At 52.3% G+C, this 18,902-nt stretch overlaps 1 protein-coding gene across 4 annotated transcripts in view; it reads left to right on the top strand.

The window, feature by feature from the left end:
- DCHS1 (dachsous cadherin-related 1) overlaps nt 1-18,902 on the top strand; it is an 86,456-nt gene that overhangs the window by 32,435 nt on the left and 35,119 nt on the right. For all 4 annotated transcript variants that reach the window (XM_080567792.1, XM_080567793.1, XM_080567794.1 and 1 more), the window contains one exon: nt 3,930-5,738. In XM_080567792.1, the coding sequence (XP_080423918.1) occupies nt 3,987-5,738 (1,752 nt within the window). In that variant the 5' untranslated portion in view covers nt 3,930-3,986. The remainder of the gene's footprint in view (nt 1-3,929; nt 5,739-18,902) is intronic.

Here is an 18,902-nt window from a genome sequence, read left to right as displayed (position 1 = left end):
TGTGGGCCCGGGTAGAGCCGGGGCCGGGGCCGGAGCTGGCATAGCTCCGGCACGGGGACTGCACCGTGCAGGGCGTCCCAGGAGCACCAGGGAATAGGGCTGTGCACGGGGACCGGGAGCACCAGCAGGCGGGCGGCCGCCCGACGTCTGGGAGTCCCTGAGGGGCCAGGGGCCCCAACAGCACGGGGTCAAACGGCCCAGGAGCTCTGAGTGACAGAGAACCCTGGCAGCCTGGGAGTGCCAGTGACCAGGGAACCCACTGGACAGCAAGCAGCCAAGGACATGGGCCACCTCTGCCGTGGGCATATAGTACGGCAGGGGCCCAGCCTGTGCTCGGATGCTTGTGGGCCGGGACTGTGGGAACTGGCTAGTGCGTGAGGAACTTTTATTAGAGATGCTTCCTTTGTGGGGGAGTGTTTTCAGAGACAGGACAGGCTAAAGGGAGCCCTGGCGTGGCACAGAAATGGGGTACACCAGGGATGAAGTGGAGCTTGATTGCATCCTCATGAGACTCATCATTACTTGGGTCTGATATTAGAGGGAAATAAAGCTGTGTGGCAGGGCAGGGAGCGAGCAATAGGGAATGGGATTGAAATGCTGGTGCAGGAGGGCCGGGTGGGAGGAGATGGGATGGCCAGGAGGCATCTTAACTGTAGGTCATGGTAGACAATAGAGGTTGAAAGTGAGTTGTTAGCCTTGGGCTGCAATGCAAGTGAGGCTGGACTGTGTCGATCTCTGAGGGCAGAGAATCTGAAAGTCTTCAGAGAGACCTGTGTGAATGTAGAAGAGAAGAACATGTTCCAGGATAGCGGAGTGGTACTCAGCAAAGATTAAACAGGCTTCTGCATCCTTCCTGATCTGGACTGGAGTCTCAAAAACATCATTATATGAGTCATGGCCTCTCATGTGAGGCTTTGGGTATGGCATCAGCAGCATCTGCAGCTTTGATGGAGCTTTTGCACAGCAAGCGCTCTGACATCTGTTTGTGGCATGCACCGTGGGCGCATTTCTAGCTTCTCTGCTGGGGCCAGTGTAGGCCTGCTTTCCCATCCTCATGGCTGACATGAGATCCGATGCCACTGGTAGGCAGACAGGGATGTATGCATTGGCCCTTCTGTAATTCCTTATATTTTTTTTTTCTAAATGTGACATCTCGTAAGCCTAGGCTTGGCTCTCCTGGTGCCCTGGCATATCAGCTCTAGGCCGGGGGATGCCTCTGTATACTGCAGCACCCCTCCTGTCAGCCTCCTTACTTGGCTCTGGACCCCAACCTCCTCCCTGGACAGATTGTGATGCTAACAGTTTTCTTCAGAGGCTTCTGCTGCCAATTGTTACTAGGGAACTCAGTGCCCAATGGTGGGAGGGACAGAGAGGGAGCAGGGCAGTCTGGCTCACATTACACAGGCTGGGCCTGGACCAGTTGAGCCAGCCCCTAACACTGAGCTATCTGCTAATTGGAAGCAGCTGTTTGGATTTGGTGACTCTGCATGCACTGAGGTCACTGCCGTCTGTCTTCCTTGCCGACCCAAGCCTGCAAACTTCATAGGAACAGAGGGCTGTTAGTACCATGGACTCGTGCAATCTGGCAACCTGCAGTTTTGTCTTTTGCCTAACAGGTAGCTAGGCTCTGAACCTACCCATATGCATCCAGGGAGGATAGAAAGGGAGAAGTTCACGCAGACTTTCATCACCCCAAGAACGCTTGTTCCTCACCCCAAGAACCCTAGTCTCTGTTCCTCGGTTGTCCCAGTGCTCTCAGCTGATCTTTGCACTCCCCAGATTGACTTTACCAGTTTCCCTGCCCCCATGCAAGCAGCCCACAAAGCCACACTGCACTCCCTTCTGCTTCCCAAGAGCCATATCAATAATCAAACCATTTTTTTTTTTTTGGTTCCCATATCTGTGCCCTGATCTGTGCTGGGCACTATCCAAGACCTTTCAGCTTACTCCTGTCCTCAGCCACTGAGATCGCCTCATTGCCTCTCTGTATGTCTGTCTACTAGTTTTTCTACCCTTCTTTTCCTTAAGTTTTCATCTACTCACCTGTCAAGGCTTTGAGCCCTCTGCCTTGAACCTTCCCATGACCTGGGCAACTGGGTCACAGTTAGGATGATGCAGTTTCATCACAGAAGCAAACTTGGGCCCCATTCCTCCAGTTCTGGATGTGTTTAGTTACCCCTTCAGCTGTAGAAATTTAATTAATTCCAATAGAAAGAGATGAACCTGTCCAGGACCACTGAATTGGTGCAGGTCACCAGCTGGTAGCCCACAAGTACATGTAACTTTTTTTTACTTCTGCTCCTGAACGATAATGAGGATTCATGTTTGCTAGGTGCAAGAACAGTGCATGGCTTTACTTGCCATGGATGATGTCAGGCACCGGGTGTATACATAGGTTTCTAGTTCGTATAGCCCATTGAAGTAAACAGATACTTCTTTATATGAAGAAAACACTTTTTAAAAATTTTATTTCTGTCACTAACCCAAGATTTCCACAGGAAAAATCAGCCTAAACTGATGTCCTGAGGTGGAAAAGAAGACCAAGGAATAACCATACTACATGCCCTGGAAAGGGTTAACACTGCTGTAGGGTTCTGTAGACCAAGGGCTGCCATTCTTAGTCCCTAAACTAAGGCAGTATCAGCCACCTCCGTCCCCCAAGACAGGGAGGTTCCTGCCGTCCTATGTCTGACATGAGCGGCTCCTGAGTGTGGTTATGGGACCAGCAGCAAATGCTTTCAAGAGAGTCCAAGTGTGAGCTCATGCTGCCGCCATCCCTGCAGACCACTAAGCCTCGTTTACCGGGGGCTAAAAGCAGCACTGGGGCTGGTGTTCTTCGCAAGCTCCTTGACTGCTGAGTTGCTTTGGCTACTCGCAGGGAGGGTGGGCAGAGCCCTTGGGGGCTGACTGCCTTTGGGCACTGGGAGTGTGTCCAGCGTGTCCAGTAGTGGTGTTGCTGCAGGGAGCTGCTCCTCCCTGCTCGTCCCTCCCCCACTGCTGCAGTGAAATGAAGCTACAGCAGGGGGAAATGGAGTGAAGGAGCCAGAATGAGCAAGGAGCAGTGAGAAGGAGACAAAGGAGGAGAGTGAGCAGGGGAGGGTGTGGGACGGGGAAGGAGCCAGAGCAGCTGGCAGTTCAGAGGGAGTTGCTGCGTTCCTACTGTACCACCACCACCCTCCATGGTACCAGCTTGGGGCATCCACAGATCTCTGTGCCAGGCCAAACAATGGGCCCTGTCTGCCCTAGGAGGACAGGATTTTATCCTGGGCATTCCCAGCTGTGGGTATGTCCTTTGCAATAGAGCCATTCTGATTTATTGTTCACTGGATGTAAGCCCACTCCAGTTCTGCTGCTCCCTTCTAGGGACACCCGATTTGCACTTCACATTTTTTTGAGCCAAAATCCCTGTTGTCCTGAAAAGCATGCTACTGGAGAGGGGGGATTCAGCAGGGTCACTTGTTGGGCTCTCTCCCAGTTTAAGATTTTATTTTTCAGTATGGAGAGGTGCTAGGCTGCTGCTTGTCCAAAAATCTCTGTGGTCTTGCAGACAGCCTTTCTCAGCCTCACAGGAAACATTCAGCTGTTAAAGGCACAGGAACCCTCTGCTGTAGGGCAGCTGGCTGCGGTGTTGCCGGGAGAGCTGGTGGTTGGGAAGAATGCTTGGCTGTGTAGAAAATAGCTTATGTGATAGGGTACCAGCTAGTAACCTCAGCAAGAGGTCAGGTGTGCTCTGCTTATCTGACTTAAGGCGCTATCCCAGGCCTTCATTCTGGGCACCCTCTGCTCTAACACTTTTTTATCTCATGAGGGATAAGTGATAGAGAGCAATCAGGCAGGAGATACCTGGTAGGCTTTCCCTCCCCATGTTTTTCTTTTGTCCTTCCTTTGCTGCTCCCTCTTAACCAGCCTCTGGTCTGCATTCCTTGCAGGATTAAAGCACACTGCAAAGAAGATCGAGCAACCTTCTGCTCTGCAAGTCCCTAGTAATGGAGCAGATGAAGGGGTCAGCCATGCTTCTGCTGGAGCTGCTAATCCTTGGGGGCCTGAGAGCAGGGAAGGGCTCTGCCGTCCTGGGTACCCTGGATCTACAAATAGATGAGGAGCAGCCAGCTGGCACCATCATTGGGGACATCAGTGCTGGCCTGCCACCCGGTACCAGTGCCTACATGTATTTTATATCAGCACAGGAGGGCAGTGGTGTTGCCACTGACTTGGGAATAGATGAGAACACGGGTATCATCAAAACAGCCCGTGTCCTGGACCGAGAGACCCGGGACCGTTACAGCTTCATTGCTGTTACTCCAGAGGGCATCACAGTAGAAGTGAATATCCAAGTTAATGACATCAATGATCATGCTCCAGCCTTTCCCAAGCAACACAGCACCTTCCAGATTCCAGAGCACACACCCATTGGCAGCAGATTTCCCTTGGACCCAGCCTTTGATGCTGACAGTGGCCTGCTGAATACCCAAGGCTATGTGATTAAGGGTGACAATGTGGGGCAGGCCTTCCGCTTGGAAACACGGCGAGGACCCAATGGGGTCTTGTATTTGGATCTGGTGGTCAGCAATGTCTTAGATCGGGAGAACCAATCATCATACTCCTTGCTTTTGGAAGCCTATGATGGTGGCTCCCCTCCCAGGAGCACCCAGATGATGCTGGATATATCTATCCAGGACATCAATGACAATGCTCCTACCTTCAACCAGAGCCGCTATCATACTCTTATATCAGAGAATTTGAAACCTGGCAGCAGCATCCTTCAGGTCTTTGCCTCTGACGCAGATGAAGGAGAAAATGGGGATGTGGTTTATGAGATCAACCGTCGACAGAGTGATCCTGACCAGTACTTCACCATTGACTCCCGAACTGGAGTCATCAAGCTCAACAAGGGTCTGGACTATGAAGTCAGGAAGGTACATGAGCTGGTGGTACAGGCACGGGATAAGGCTGTCCATCCTGAGGTCACTACAGCTTTTGTCACTATTCATGTGCGTGACTACAATGACAACCAGCCCACCATGACTATCATCTTTCTGAGTGAAGATGGCTCCCCTCAGATCTCTGAGGGAGCCCAGCCCGGACAGTATGTGGCCCGTATCTCTGTTTCTGACCCAGATTATGGTGAATACTCCAATGTCAATGTCACACTGGAGGGAGGGGATGGTAAGTTTGCCCTCACTACCAAGGACAACATCATCTACCTTATCTGTGTGGACCAGCTTCTGGATCGTGAAGAAAGAGACTCCTACGATTTGCGGGTGACAGCTACTGATTCAGGAACACCTCCACTCCGGGCAGAATCAACCTTTGTGCTGCAGGTGGTGGATATCAATGACAACCCTCCACTCTTTGACCAACAGGAGTACAAACAGAGCATTCCTGAGGTTGTGTACCCAGGCAGCTTTGTCCTGCAAGTGACAGCTCGAGACAAAGACCAGGGTCCCAATGGGGAGGTGCGGTACAGTATCATGCATGGCCATGACACCCACTCCAGCTGGTTTGCCATTGATCCTGCTACAGGTATCATCACTACTGCTGCTCCACTGGATTATGAGAAGGATCCTCAACCTCAGCTGACAGTGCTGGCCACGGACAGGGGAACTCCTGCCCTCTCTTCCTCAGCCGTGGTGCATGTGGCCCTGCAGGATGTCAATGACAATGAGCCAGTGTTCAGGAGTAATTTCTACAATGTGTCCCTGAAGGAGAACACCCCTGTTGGGACCTGCTTCTTACAGGTAGGTACAACTGTCAGGAGTTGATTTTGAGGAGGGCACAGCCAAGGCTATGAGAGGTTTGGGATGGGAGACCTGCCACTGAAGGATTTTTAGTGCAGTTTTCATGGCTTAGATAGGTCCTGATGGCAGCAGGAATGCTAGAACAGAGAAATCCCTACTCAATGTGAGTGGGAAATGGGGCAGAACAGCGTTACACCCTTTCTGCATGCAAGTACTGAGTGATATCGCTGATATTGTGGGCAAATTTCAAGGAATTCCTTTGTGCAAAGCACTTCTTTGGCATCAGCTAACATTGTGCCCCACTGTACAAGGCGTTGCTGGCACAAGGGTGGAGCAGCCTTGCAGGCCAGGATACTAGAAATGGTGCTCAGGAACAAGGGTCAAATCTGTAGGAAGCTGCTAACTTCTCTCTACCCCTGTGAGATGATTAGGTGAAGTTCATCAGTGTTTGAAAGGCTAGTTGTGAATATTAACATTAATTGTGCGTGATTGCTATTGTTATATTACCTTGGAAGCAGCATCTCCGGAATTTGAACTGAGATGCACACGCTGCATCAGCCTTCGAGCAGTAAGAGGTCTCAGGTGAGGCCTGAAGGGTTCGTGCACCTCTATCAGGTTCTGTGGGTGCACAGCAGTGATGCCATTTGTATGACTCTGAAGGTCTGTGCAGGGCAACACGCTGCCTTGTCCCAGGTGGGTGGGGTGGGGTCAGGGCCAGGGCTGGGGATAGAGATGGGGCAGGGGCCAATGGTGGGAGTGGGCTCAGGGCCAGGGCAGGAGTGAAGCAGCTCTGGTGAGTGTGGAGGCCCCAGGTGTGCACAGGGACATCTTGGCTGCAGCAGCCCTACGGGGACTTCCCCTCTCCTCTGTGCCATCCGGCTCAGTGCTGCTTGCTGGGCAGGAAGGTGTTCTGGAAATGCAATTGGTGATGGCAGCTGGGCTCCTGGCCACAAGCATGGGGAGAGGCAGGAGGGAGAGCGGGATCCACAGAGGAGCTGGGGTGGCGCAGAGCCACAGGGATGGCATGAAGAAGCTCTTTGGGTGTGCGGGGCCTGGCCACGGTGAGGACTGGCACAGCGTGGGGGCCAGCCCGGCTTGCACAGCACAGGGGGAGGCGCTGGCCCGGAGGCCAGCAGCAACTGAGGGTTTGGCCAGATTTCGATGGTCTTGGCTCAGCCCTCATGTTTCGTTTGGAAGCAGTGCGTCTGGGCTGAGCGCAGGTAACTCCCGCGTGGCCCCAGCACAAAGCAAACAGCTCACACATCTGCTGCTGCTTCCTCTGAGCCGGGAAACGTGAGAGGATGGGAAAGGAGGCTGGCCAGGCTGCCGGCTAGGCACCGGGCCGTGGCTGGAGTGGGCCATGTCGGGGAGCTGGGCAAATCTGGGGTGGGGAGCCTGGGTCTCGAGGCTGTCCTGCCAGTTCAAGCCACCCCTCCCCCAGAAGAGTCTTCCGAGGAGCCATTGGGGTCAACAGTGGCCAGCAGCCGGCACCATGTCCCATGGGGTTGCTCATGTCAGCCCCTGTGTGCCCCCTGCTTGACTCCATCTGTCTGTGACCTCCAAGCATCAGGGCTTGTCCTGCCTCAGGAGGTGAAAGGGTATGTGGTGAGGTCTGGATTTGGTCCAGACCCGTGTAATACTCACAAGAGCCCAGACCATGGGCAGGCACTGCCAGCATGATGTGCAGGACACAGCTGCCAAGGCCAGCACGAGAAAAAGGGTTTGGTTCTCCATTGGACCACCATATTTCTAAGCAAGAAACCTTGGGAGGACCAGGTCTATTTTCAGATGTTGATATCTGCTCTCTGTGGGCAGGACAGAATGATGGGAAAGTGTGGAGTCAATGTGAGTGACCAGGAGAGACTAGCTGCAGGTCTCCTGCATGCCCGCACACCCCGTCCGCTCTTCCAGGTTGGTCTTTGTGTTTGGTGTACGAACAGGGCTGAGCAGAACAGGTTGCTGGCCTGAGCTCCAGAGAAAAAAGGAATCTCATAACATCTTTGTTTATTACTTGTGTTTATCATGGGCCAGGTCTCACGGTAGCAGACTCTGCATAAGCCCTAACCAAAGGAAACAGCAAACTCACAGTTCAAGTCTCAGAGAGAGAAATGCCAGTAGAGAAGGAGCCCAGGGAATCAGTGGACACAGCAACGTCAGGCAAGAGAGCAAGGGATAGTCAATAATTGGTTGTCTCTGTTTCTCTGTGGCCATGAGTTGATAGTATAGATGCTTTAGGGCTCATCGGACCACATTCAAGTGCTATGATGCAAAGCACTGTTCTGGTATAAATTCACCCTGCTGGCTTAAATTTGCTTTAAATATTCTGTTGGATTGACTTTGTACCAGCAAGCTGCATGCATGGTCAGATATTGTCTTTCTGGGCCTTTCTAACTTTTCATGCTAAATCAAGTATTGTCTGTCCTCTAGCAGCCACTGTAAAGCACAGAGAGAGCTGTGTAGCCTCCATGTTGTGAGAGGTGGCTGATTTGACTGAAATGTGAATGAGATGAGATGGTGGATTATTGATTCTTGCATAGATCCAATATTAATGATTTTGGAGTCAGGGTTTACATATTTCCCTTGCACCCATACACACAATTGTTGGGGAAGAAGAACATCACCAATCAAAAGCTGACCAGCAACACATGCAACGTATATCCATATCTTAAAATTTTGAGGACAGGTCTGATGAGCTTTTAAGTTTGAGTACTGATTTGTGATTCTGTGGGACTGGCTATGCTGCATGCACAGCACTGGGACAGCCTCTGGGGCTGCACCATGACCTGCATGAAGTGCTCTGAGCTAGATCAGGCTGCAGGAGCTGTATTACAAAAAGAGAGTCCTGAGGGATAATCCTGATGCATCAGTTATGGTACTGAAGGGGACAGCTGTGAGAGGACACAGAGAGTAGCCACACATTGGGACTGGAGCAGCAGGAGGACTAATAACTCACTGACTTTGCTGCCAGAGAGAGTGGTGGAAGGACATCGTTACATTCATTCATTTTCTTGGGACAAGGGATTTAGCATTAACCTATTTTCAGACCTTTGCACGACATAGAACAGGCCTCCTCCTGCTCTGAAACAAGAAGACAAGTTTCCCGAGACAAGATCGGGAGATGCCTGTGAGCTCCTTAGGGATCAGCATGAGGAGAGGGAGTGCATCATGCTTCTGGGAGAGCGGGCTGGGAGAGCGAATCTGGGGGTATAGAGGGACTGGGGACATGGGGGAGATGCTGGTACATGGGGAGGTTGTGGGGGAGGTGAGTGCTGTTGTTACCGCCAGAAGAGCTGCATTTGTTCCAAATTCCTGTGAAAGTTATTTCCTTGCGCTGCCAGCAGCCTCCTCCTGGGCTTGGCACAGCAGCCAGCGCCATGATTAATTCAAGTAGCATTTCCCCTGGAGCTGCAGCAGCTTTTCCACTGCAGCCGAGAGGCCCCAGCCCCTTGCGCTCCTCTCCCCCCATACTCTGCTCCTCCCCCAGCCCCCTCCACAGCTCCCTCCTTCCTCTGCGCTGATCTCCAGCCCCCTCACAGCTGCCCCTCTTCCCTCACCTCTGCTTGGCCCCAGCCCCCCTAGAACTCCCCTTCCTCCTATAGTCCTTGTTCACACCCTCCCTCCTCCATGCTGCCCACAGCCCCACACCTGTGCACACTGATCCCCCAAAGTGCCCGGCACTGCTCCTCCCCTCCCGGAGCCCCAGCCTGCCAGCATACTCCCCCTCCCCTTCCCTCAGTCTCTGCTCCCTCCTGTTCTTCCACACCCCTTGGCTGCTGCCAGCTGCTGTCATCTGCCCCCCAGGGACCCTCGCTGTTTTGCCCCCAGGGCAGATCTTACTGACAGTGCTCTCCCACATGGGCATGGCCGTGGGGCAGGCACCCCAGCCTCTTCCTGCTCCCCATTCCTGCCTGGTATACCCCTGCTTGTCCTGCTCCCTACTCTGCTGCCCCAAGCTCCAGTATCACCTGCATGTCTTGCATCGTCATGCCCCATCCTGCTGTGCAGACCCACTCTGTAAGCTCTCGCTAGCTGAGCTTTGTGCAGCCAAAGCTCAGCTCAGCACCCTTCTCTGGAGTCCTTGGCATCAGTGCCCTCCAGCAGGTCACTTCCTACCCTGCACTGCTGCTGCCCCACTCGAGCTCCCTTGAGCACTCTTCCTTTGCAGGGTCGTGACTTCTGCCCTCCCTGCTCAATGCCCAAACTCCCCTGCTCTGCTGAGGTTCCCAGTGCCCTGTAACTCCTTGCTGCTCTAACAGAGCAGACATCTGGGTGTTTGTGTGTGAGCCTTTCTCCTACTCTTTCTGCTCCTTACTTTGCCCCTGCTCCTGGAGGTACTGGGACTCCCAGAAAGTTTGTACTCACCCTCAGGTTCCTGTAGCCAGTTGCCCAGCCTCACCCTCCACCACAGTCTTATCGCCCTGCCAGTGTCTTTGATTAAACTGCTTCCCTTCCTCCTCAAAACCAAGGGCTTTGCCCCATCACTTTCAATTTTTGGATGTCACAATCTGCCCTTGTGCTCCATACCTATCTGTGTATGGATACAGCAGCCCTGCATCTGCCCATGCCTTGGCTGTGGCTGTGGAGCTGCCAGCCAGAGCCTCACCATGTCCTGTAGCCGCTGGGCTGCAGGAGCCAGCGGTGCAGGCATGCAGTGACTGCAGCTGTGCAGAGGGGTCTCCCTGGACGTGGCACACCCCACAGCCTCAGGGTCTGACCCTCGGCTCCGCCACGCGTGCTGGACAATCACAAGGGCCGAACCCTGACCCCACACACTCCCCTGAGGCCTGAGTATTCTGGAGGCTGAGATGCAACCCGGGAGCCAGAGACAGCTCCTGAAATAGCAGCCGTGGCCGCTCCCTGGCTGCTTTTAGCTGGTCAGCAGCTGTGCCAGGGCTGGGGAGGGCAGGACGCCTGGCACACACTCAGGCAAAGGGAGCCGTGCGTGGGATCGTTGACCACACTGGCGCCAGCCTCCCCTCCTCTCCCACCAAGAGCCGTCACTCTGAGGGGCGGGAGCCCAGAGCCAGATGTTTGCCAAAGCCACAGCGTAACATGTGCGTAGCAGAGATCCAGCCGGGGCAGGGCTCCAGATGAGCTCCCTGCCTGCTGACTGTGCTTGCTGGAGATCAGGAGGATAGCCAGAGAATGGCTGCTGAGAAGCACTCCATCCTTTTCATGCACTGTGGACTGCATAGGGGAGTAGAGGGGTCAGTAGTAAGTCTGGGAGGACAAAGATGGCTGTGTTCAAGGGGCTCTGGTGTTGCCCTCTAGATGGATCTGTGGGAGGGAAAAGCCTTGACTCCAGGTGAGGCAGCTGAGGACTCCAGTGTGCGGCTTTGCTTCTCCATCCGTCCTTTGCTCTGGAAGAACCTAAGAGCTTTGTGGTGCCTTGGTTCCACTTCCTTGCATCTTGTCTTGCCAGGGTAGTAGGAGGATGGTGAAATAACAAGACCTCAAAGCTTCAATGGCCATGTTTGTCCTGCCAATTCTTCATGCGGTGTGGAGAGGCACACCTTCCCAGCATCTGCCGTCCTTTGCTCAAAGCAGTCATAGCTCCCTGAGATTTGTGCTGTGATTTCTTTCTCCCTAACCCTGCAACATCTTGCTGCTCTTTTCCATCCACTGCTGCTACTTTGACTGCATTAGTCTCACGGGTACCCTTTTGCCCAGCTGCTCTTGACAAGTGGCTGCAGGGTACACAAGCAAAGTTTTGAACCAAACAGGAAAGAAGAGTCAGGTAGCAGATGCTGCTGCACAGTGGTCCCAGGGCTGTGTGCAGGGCTGATGGAGCAGAGCCGCTCTTTCAGAAGGACTAAAGCTGACTGGAGTTCTGGGATGTTCAGAAGGGCCTTTGGCTGCAGATCACAGAATGACGAAGGCTGAGGTTGGAAGGGACCTCTTGTAATCATCTAATCCAATCTCCCTGCTCAAGCAGGGCTACTCAGAGCTGGCTGCCCAAAATCCTGACTCCACGATGCCTATGGGCAACCTGTGACCGTGCTCAGTCACGTGCCCTGTAAAGAAATGCTTCCTGATGTTCAGACAGAACCTCCTGTGCTCCAGCTTGTGTCCACTGCCTCTTGTCCTGGCACCAGGCACCACAGAAAAGAGCCTGGCTCCAACATCTTTGCACCCTTCCTTCAGGTATTTACAGACACTGATGAGATTCCCGAGCTTTCTCTTCTCCGGGCTGAACAGTGCCGGCTCTCTCAACCTCTCCTCATATCAGAGAAGGTGCAGTCCCTTCAGCATCTTTATGTCCACCAGGCCCCCCAGGTCCATTTCTGTCAGGCAGCATTCTACCTGGGGGGCTCCCAGCATGTCCTGGTGCCTGGACTTGTTCCTCCCCAGCGGCAGGACTCTGCACTTCTTGATGAACCCCATGACGTTTCTGTCATCCCATTTCTCCAGCCAGTCCAGGTCCCTCTGGAGGGCAGCACAACCCCCTGGTGTATCCGCCACCCCTCTCAGTTTTGTGCCATCTGCAGACTTGCTGAGGTTACACTCTGCCCCATCACCCAGATCATTAATGAAGATATTAAACAGGACTGGACATGGTATTGACCCCCAGGACTCGTTACTGGCTTCCAACTAGCCCGCTGACTACTGACCGTACTTGCGCCACTGACCACTGCACTCTGTGTCCTGTCGTTCAGCCTGTTTTCGATCTGCCTCACTGTCTGCCCATCCAGCCCATACATCACCAGGTTGTCTGCAAGGATCATATGGAGCACAGCGTCAAACGCTTTACTGAAGTCTAGGCAGACTATATCCGCTGCATTCCCCTCATCTATCAGGCCAGTCACTTCGTCATAGAAGCTTATCAAGTTGGTCAAGCATGAGTTTCCCTTGGTGAATCCATGCTGACTGCTCCTGATGATATTCTTGCCCTTCATGTGCCTAGAAGTGGTTTCCAGGATGAGTGGCTCCAGCACCTTTCCCGGGATCAAGGTGAGGCTGACCGCCTCTAATTACCCAGGTTCTCCTTGCCCTTCTTGAAGACAGGACTGGCATTTTCTTTCCTCCAGTCTTCAGGCACTTCTCCCAGTTGCCATGATTGATCAAGGATTATTGAGAATGGCCACGCAATAACACTAGCCAGCTCCCTCAGCATTTGTGGGGGTATCCCGTCAGGACCTGGAGACTTCTACGTGTCCGGTGAGCTTAAGTGTTCCCTGACCATATCCTCTTCCACCAAGGGTACATCCTCCTTGCTCCAGATTTCCCCTCTGGTCTCAGGGACCTGGGATTCACGAAGGCCCATCTTCCCGGTGAAGAGTGAGGCAAAGAAGAGCTTCAGTACCTCAGCCTTTTTCTTGTCCTCTGTCATCAGGTCCCCAACTCATTCAACAACAGGCCCACATTTTCCCTGGCCTTGCTTTTATCACCAAAGTACTCATAGAAGCCCTTCATGTTCTTTTCAACACCCCTGGCCAGATTCAGGTCTACCTGGGCTTTAGTTTTCCTAACCACATCCCTGGCTGCTCAGGCAATACTGCCGTGTTCCTCCCAGGTTATCCGTCCTTGCTCCCAGCCTCTGTAGGCCTCCTTTTTATGTTTGAGTTTGGCCAGGAGCTCCTCAATCATCCATGCAGGTCCCCTGGCATTTTTGCCTGGCTTCCTGGCTGTTGGAATGGGCTGCTCTTGAGCCTGAAGGAGGTGATCCTTGAATTCTAACCAGCTTTCCTGGGGTCCACTCCTCTCCAGGGCCACATCCCACAGGGCTCTTCTGAGCAAGTCCTTGAAGAAGCCAAAGTCTGTTCTCCTGAAGTCCAGGGTAGTGAACGTGCAGTGCGCCCTCCTCGTTGCCCTACGGATCTCGTACGCCACCATCTCCTGGTCACTGCAGCCAAGGCTGACTTTGATCTTCCCATTCCCAACATGCCCCTCCTTGGTGCGGATGAGCTCCAGTGGAGCACCTCTCCTCATTGGCTTCTCTATTGCTTGGAGAAGGAAGTTATCACTAACACACTCTAGGAACCTCCTGGATTATGTATGCCCTGCTGGGTTGTCCCTCCAGCAGATATTCACAGAATGACAGAATCATCTAGGTTGGAAGAGACCTCCAAGATCACCGAGTCCAACCTCTGACCTAACACTAACAAGTCCTCCACTAAACCATATCGCTAAGCTCTACATCTAAACATCTTTTAAAGACCTCCAGGGATGGTGACTCAACCACTTCCCTGGGCAGCCCAATTCCAACAGCCCTTTCGGTAAAGTTCTTCCTAATATCCAACCTAAACCTCCCCTGGCGCAACTTTAGCCCATTCCCCCTCATCCTATCACCGGGCACGTGGGAGAATAGACCAACCCCCACCTCGCTACAGCCTCCTTTAAGGTACCTGTAGAGAGCGATAAGGTCTCCCCTGAGCCTCCTCTTCTCCAGGCTGAACAATCCCAGCTCCCTCAGCCGCTCCTCTTAAGACTTGTTCTCCAGACCCCACACCAGCTTCGTTGCCCTTCTCTGGACTCGCCCGAGCACCTCCATGTCCTTCTTGTAGCGAGGGGCCCAAAACTGAACACAGTACTCGAGGTGCGGCCTCACCAGAGCTGAATACAGAGGGACAATCACTTCCATAGTCCTGCTGGCCACATTATTTCTGATACAAGCCAGGATGTCATTGGCCTTCTTGGCCACCTGAGCACACTGCTGGCTCATATTCAGCCGACTATCAACCAATACTCCCAGGTCCTTCTCTGCCAGGCAGCTTTCCAACCACTCATCTCCCAGCCTGTAGCGCTGCTTGGAGTTGTTGCGCCCCAAGTGCAGGACCCGGCACATGGCCTTGTTGAACTTCACACAGTTGCCCTCAGCCCATCGGTCCAGCCTATCCAGATCATCCTGCGGAGCCTTCCTACCCTCGAGCAGATCGACACATGCACCTAACTTGGTGTCGTAAGTTAGGTGGTTGAAGTCCCCCATGAGGGTCCTGCCCCTCCTATCTGTCTACAGAGATCTCATCTGCTTGTTCTTCCTGGTCAAGTGGCCTGTAGCAGACACCCACTATAGCATCACTTTTCCAGTCCCTCCCTTTAATCTTAACCCATAAATTCTCATCTGGCTCTTCATCCATCTCCAGGCAAAGCTCCATGCACTCTAACTGCTCTCCCATACAAAGAGCAATGACCCCTCCCCATCTTCCCAGCCTGTCCTTCGTAAAGCGCCTGTATCCCTCCATTGCAACACTTCAGTCACGGGAACCATCCCAGCATGTCTCCATGATCCCAACATAGTAATAGCCCTGCAATTGTACACACACATCTAACTCAACATGTTGTTTTTTTGTGCCCATACTGTGTGCGTTAGTGTACAGGCACTTAAGAGAAGCATCCCAGCATAGAAATAGTTTGGGAGATTTCTCCATAATGGTGCTTTGTAGGCACTTCCCTGCCTCCGTGCAAGTGCTGGACATGACCCTGGTTAAGCCCCATTTTGCTGATTTTGTGATCCATTCCTGTAGATCTATTTTTCATTACTGCTACTACCTCGGAGTCTGATTGTGCTCTTTTAAGACTAAGAGGTGGCAGTTCTCAGAAACTCTTTCTTTATTGGTACTGGTGAGTGGACTAGACAACCCACCTCCTCCCTGGACAAAACAGCCACATGCTCAAAGAGAGTTTTCCAACTTGCAGCTCTCCTGTTCTAGCCTGTAGAATACCATTCTCTAAAGGGAAATCCTTTGCCATGAGGAGCTAATGAATGCATCCTGCTATTGTGTATGGGAAATGTTTCTGTCAGCAATCAACTCCTTGCTCTTGAAGATAGAGGGAGATTTGAGACCCATCCTGCTGTGGTCCAGAATGAAGCCAGGGCTTCTGAGCAATGCAGTGCCAGTGCTCCCACTTGTCTTTGGGTTTTGTTAAGATGTGCTTGGCTGCAACATGGTATTTCTCTGTAACCTGTTGTAGTTGTGTGCAGCAGACATAGCATTATTTCTGCTACACTTCCTCCATGCCTTGTTCTCTCATTCTGCCTACAGCATGCTACTGGAACAACCCAGCCTTCACCCAGCCTTCTCTCAGCCCAGGGTGCACCGGTGTCCCCCCCCTGCACACTGTGCTAGCCATGGCCAGGTCTAGTCTGCAACAGGCTAATACACCTCTCCCATGTCCTACAGCATACCCCATCCTTATCTGCCTCTTGTGCCCCATACTGTTCCACTATATCCTAGGCCCCACACAGATGCTCCCATGGATGCTATCATTGGCACCTTTCTGTTGTCACCCACAGTGATACCTCCATCACCTCGCTGTATTGCCATCTTCCTCCACCACCCCTTATCCAGGGTACCTCCCCAGCCATCCAGTGCTGCCTCACAGTTCTGTGAGGGATGTACAGATCCAGCACCAGCTTGGGGCACTCCTGGCCTCTTTTCATGTCTGCCACCCACCTTGCAGGGCAGCCAGCTCAGCATGGTCCCAAACTGTCAGGGTATGCTGGCAGCACCCTGTTTCAGGGCCAGCCAGAGCTGATTGCTTTCCAGCAGTGCAGAGTTCAAGAAAAATGCACTCTGCTCTGGAATTCCTTACTTCTGGGTACTGTGATATCAAACTGTGTAAATTAAAAAAGTAAATACCCACATTCACAGAGAAAAATCCACCACACGCTTTAAACACAAAGACATCAATGCTAATCCAAGAAGTCTGAGTTGAGGCTGGTACAGTGTGCCAAGGAGGTGGCAGTACCTGAGGGAAGTCTCTGGATCATAGACCCCGGCTCTCACAAAGAACTTCAATTTCCCAGGCCAACACGGGGTGAGACACAGTTGGACCTGCTGTTCACTAACAAGGAAGAACTGCCTGAGGATGTGGTAATCAGTGGTAGCCTTGGCTCAGGCGACCATGAAATAGTAATCTTCAGGATCCTAAACGGAGTGAGGAAGGAGAGTAGTACAGACCAAGGACTTCAAGCAAGACCTCAGCTTCTACAGGGACGTGTTCGGTGGAAGGGTTCTCATGGGAAGCAGGTCTGAAGACCAAAGGAGCTCAGGAAAGCTGGTAAGCCTTTAGGAAATCATCTTCCAAGCACAAGAACAGTCCATCCCAGCACTCAGGAAAACAAGGATACATGTCGGGAGACTGCTTTGGCTAAGCGGAAACCTTTGGGCTAAGCTGCAAAAAGGCAGCGTGTGGAAGGTAGACACAGAGGCAAGCTACAAAGGAAGAGTTTATAAACATTGCCTGGGCGTATAGGGGTCATATCAAGAAAGCTAAACCTCAGGTGAGACTTGTGAGGAAAATTGAGGGTAGTAAGAATAGCTTCTACCACTATATTGGTAGCAGGAGGCTAAATAAGGACTTACTGCTGAATGGGGCGGGTGATTTAGTGACAGCAGACTGAGACACTCAGTGCCTCCTTTATCTTAGTCTTCACCAACAAGCCCTCTCAGGCCATTCATGCTTATTGAAAGGGTTCGGAGAGCTTCTTGACAGGGTTTAGGATTGAGTCAGTATTTCTTCAGTGACCTTGACCCGTATGAATCCATGGGACCCAACAGGCTGCATCAAAGGGTGCTAGCAGAAATGGACTTGCAGAACTGCTCTTTCAAATGTGGTGGAGACCAGGGGAGATCCCTGACAACTGAAGGAAAAGCACCCCAGCTTCAAAAAAAGGCCAAAGGGATTATCTGGAGAGCCTACCCTGTTGTCAGCATCACTTCGGTCTCTGGAAAAATCATGGAATTAGTCCTCTTGGAGCACGTGTTTGGCCACACAGAGGAAACTGGGAAAGCAACAGCCAGCAAAAACTGAGCAAGACTAAATCATGACTGAGCAGTCTGTTTGCTTTCTGTGGTTCATGGCCTGGATCTGTTGGTGAAGGGAGAGCAGTGGACGATGACTGCCTTGACTTTAACAAGGATTTTGACACCTTCTTCCAAGGAGAAGGTTATGGCTTGGAGAGCTGCACAACCAGGTGGGTAAGAAGTACATTTCTGTATGGTTGGGCTCAGAGACCGGTGGCTCATGAGCTGTGCTATGCCTGGAGGCGGGGGCCAAGTGGAGCACCACAGCCCTGGCGAATGAGAGCCCACTGGCAGAGGTGGAAATACGAGTTTCAGGCTGGATCTAGGAAAAGCCTTTCCCCATGAGGACTGTCCGGCTGTGCAGCCTCCTGTGCACTCCTTCCTTGTGTCCACTGGGCTGGGCAAATGCAAGGCATTTGGGAGCGCTCCAGCAACACAGTCCCCAGATGCCTGTTAATCTAGTGGACAGGGGTTTGCAGGACTAGCTGTTTTTTCCTCACATACCTGCATTGCTACAAGAAGGCAGGAGCCTTGTGACAAGCTGAAGACGTACAGCATCCTATCACACAGAATCACAGAATCACAGAATGGCAGAATCATCTAGGTTGGAAGAGACCTCCAAGATCACTGAGTCCAACTGAGTCCAGTTCTCACCTAACACTAACAAGTCCTCCACTAAACCATATCACTAAGCTCTAAATCTAAACGTCTTTTAAAGACCTCATGGGATGGTGACTCACCGCACATGCATGACCCACCATGGGGGTCTGCAGTTGTCCCCACTTCTGTTCATAGCCCACAGCAGAAGTCACAGCATGCTGAGGTCCTGTGGGGAACAGCAACAGGCACAGATTCCCAGGAGGAGGTTTTTCCAACAGAATCTGCATCTCCCAGACACATAAACATGCCCGCTGCCAACAGCAGTGATTCAGTATATTACATCTCACATAGCGTCTACTTACCAGTGTCACACAGCAGAATATGCACATGTTCCCGTGCTCATTTTCTGTTCCCTTAACCTTGCCTGCAGGCTGTCTCTCCTGCAGTGCATTTTCGGCATCACTGACTACCTGTACTCGGCCTTCGCCTATCTCTAGCACGTCCTAAACTTCTTTTTTGTATAACACATGGTCTGTCTTGGGTGTTCTCACAGTTCCAGCATTCCCAGGGGCCATTCTTCATAGCACTCTTTCCCATCCTGGCATCCTGCAAGGGTAAAGCTTCTTCTTGCTGGCACATGTTGAGAGTTCCAGGTGATAGGTAGCCAAAGAGAGAAAATACTCCCTGGTAAACTACCCCCAACAACACACTGTGCAGCAGCACAGACCAAAAGCTGGGTTGCAGAGGAAAAGCTGATGGAGGAGAAATTAAGATTTTGCTTCCTACATAAGTGAAGCAAAAGGCAGAAGAGGCAGGA

This window comes from Anser brachyrhynchus (genome assembly GCF_964034855.1).
Source record: "Anser brachyrhynchus genome assembly, chromosome: 1".
In the NCBI taxonomy this organism is placed as follows: Eukaryota; Metazoa; Chordata; class Aves; order Anseriformes; family Anatidae; genus Anser; species Anser brachyrhynchus.
The sequence above is the reverse complement of the archived record's forward strand: the minus strand, read 5'-3'. Positions and strand labels throughout refer to the sequence as shown.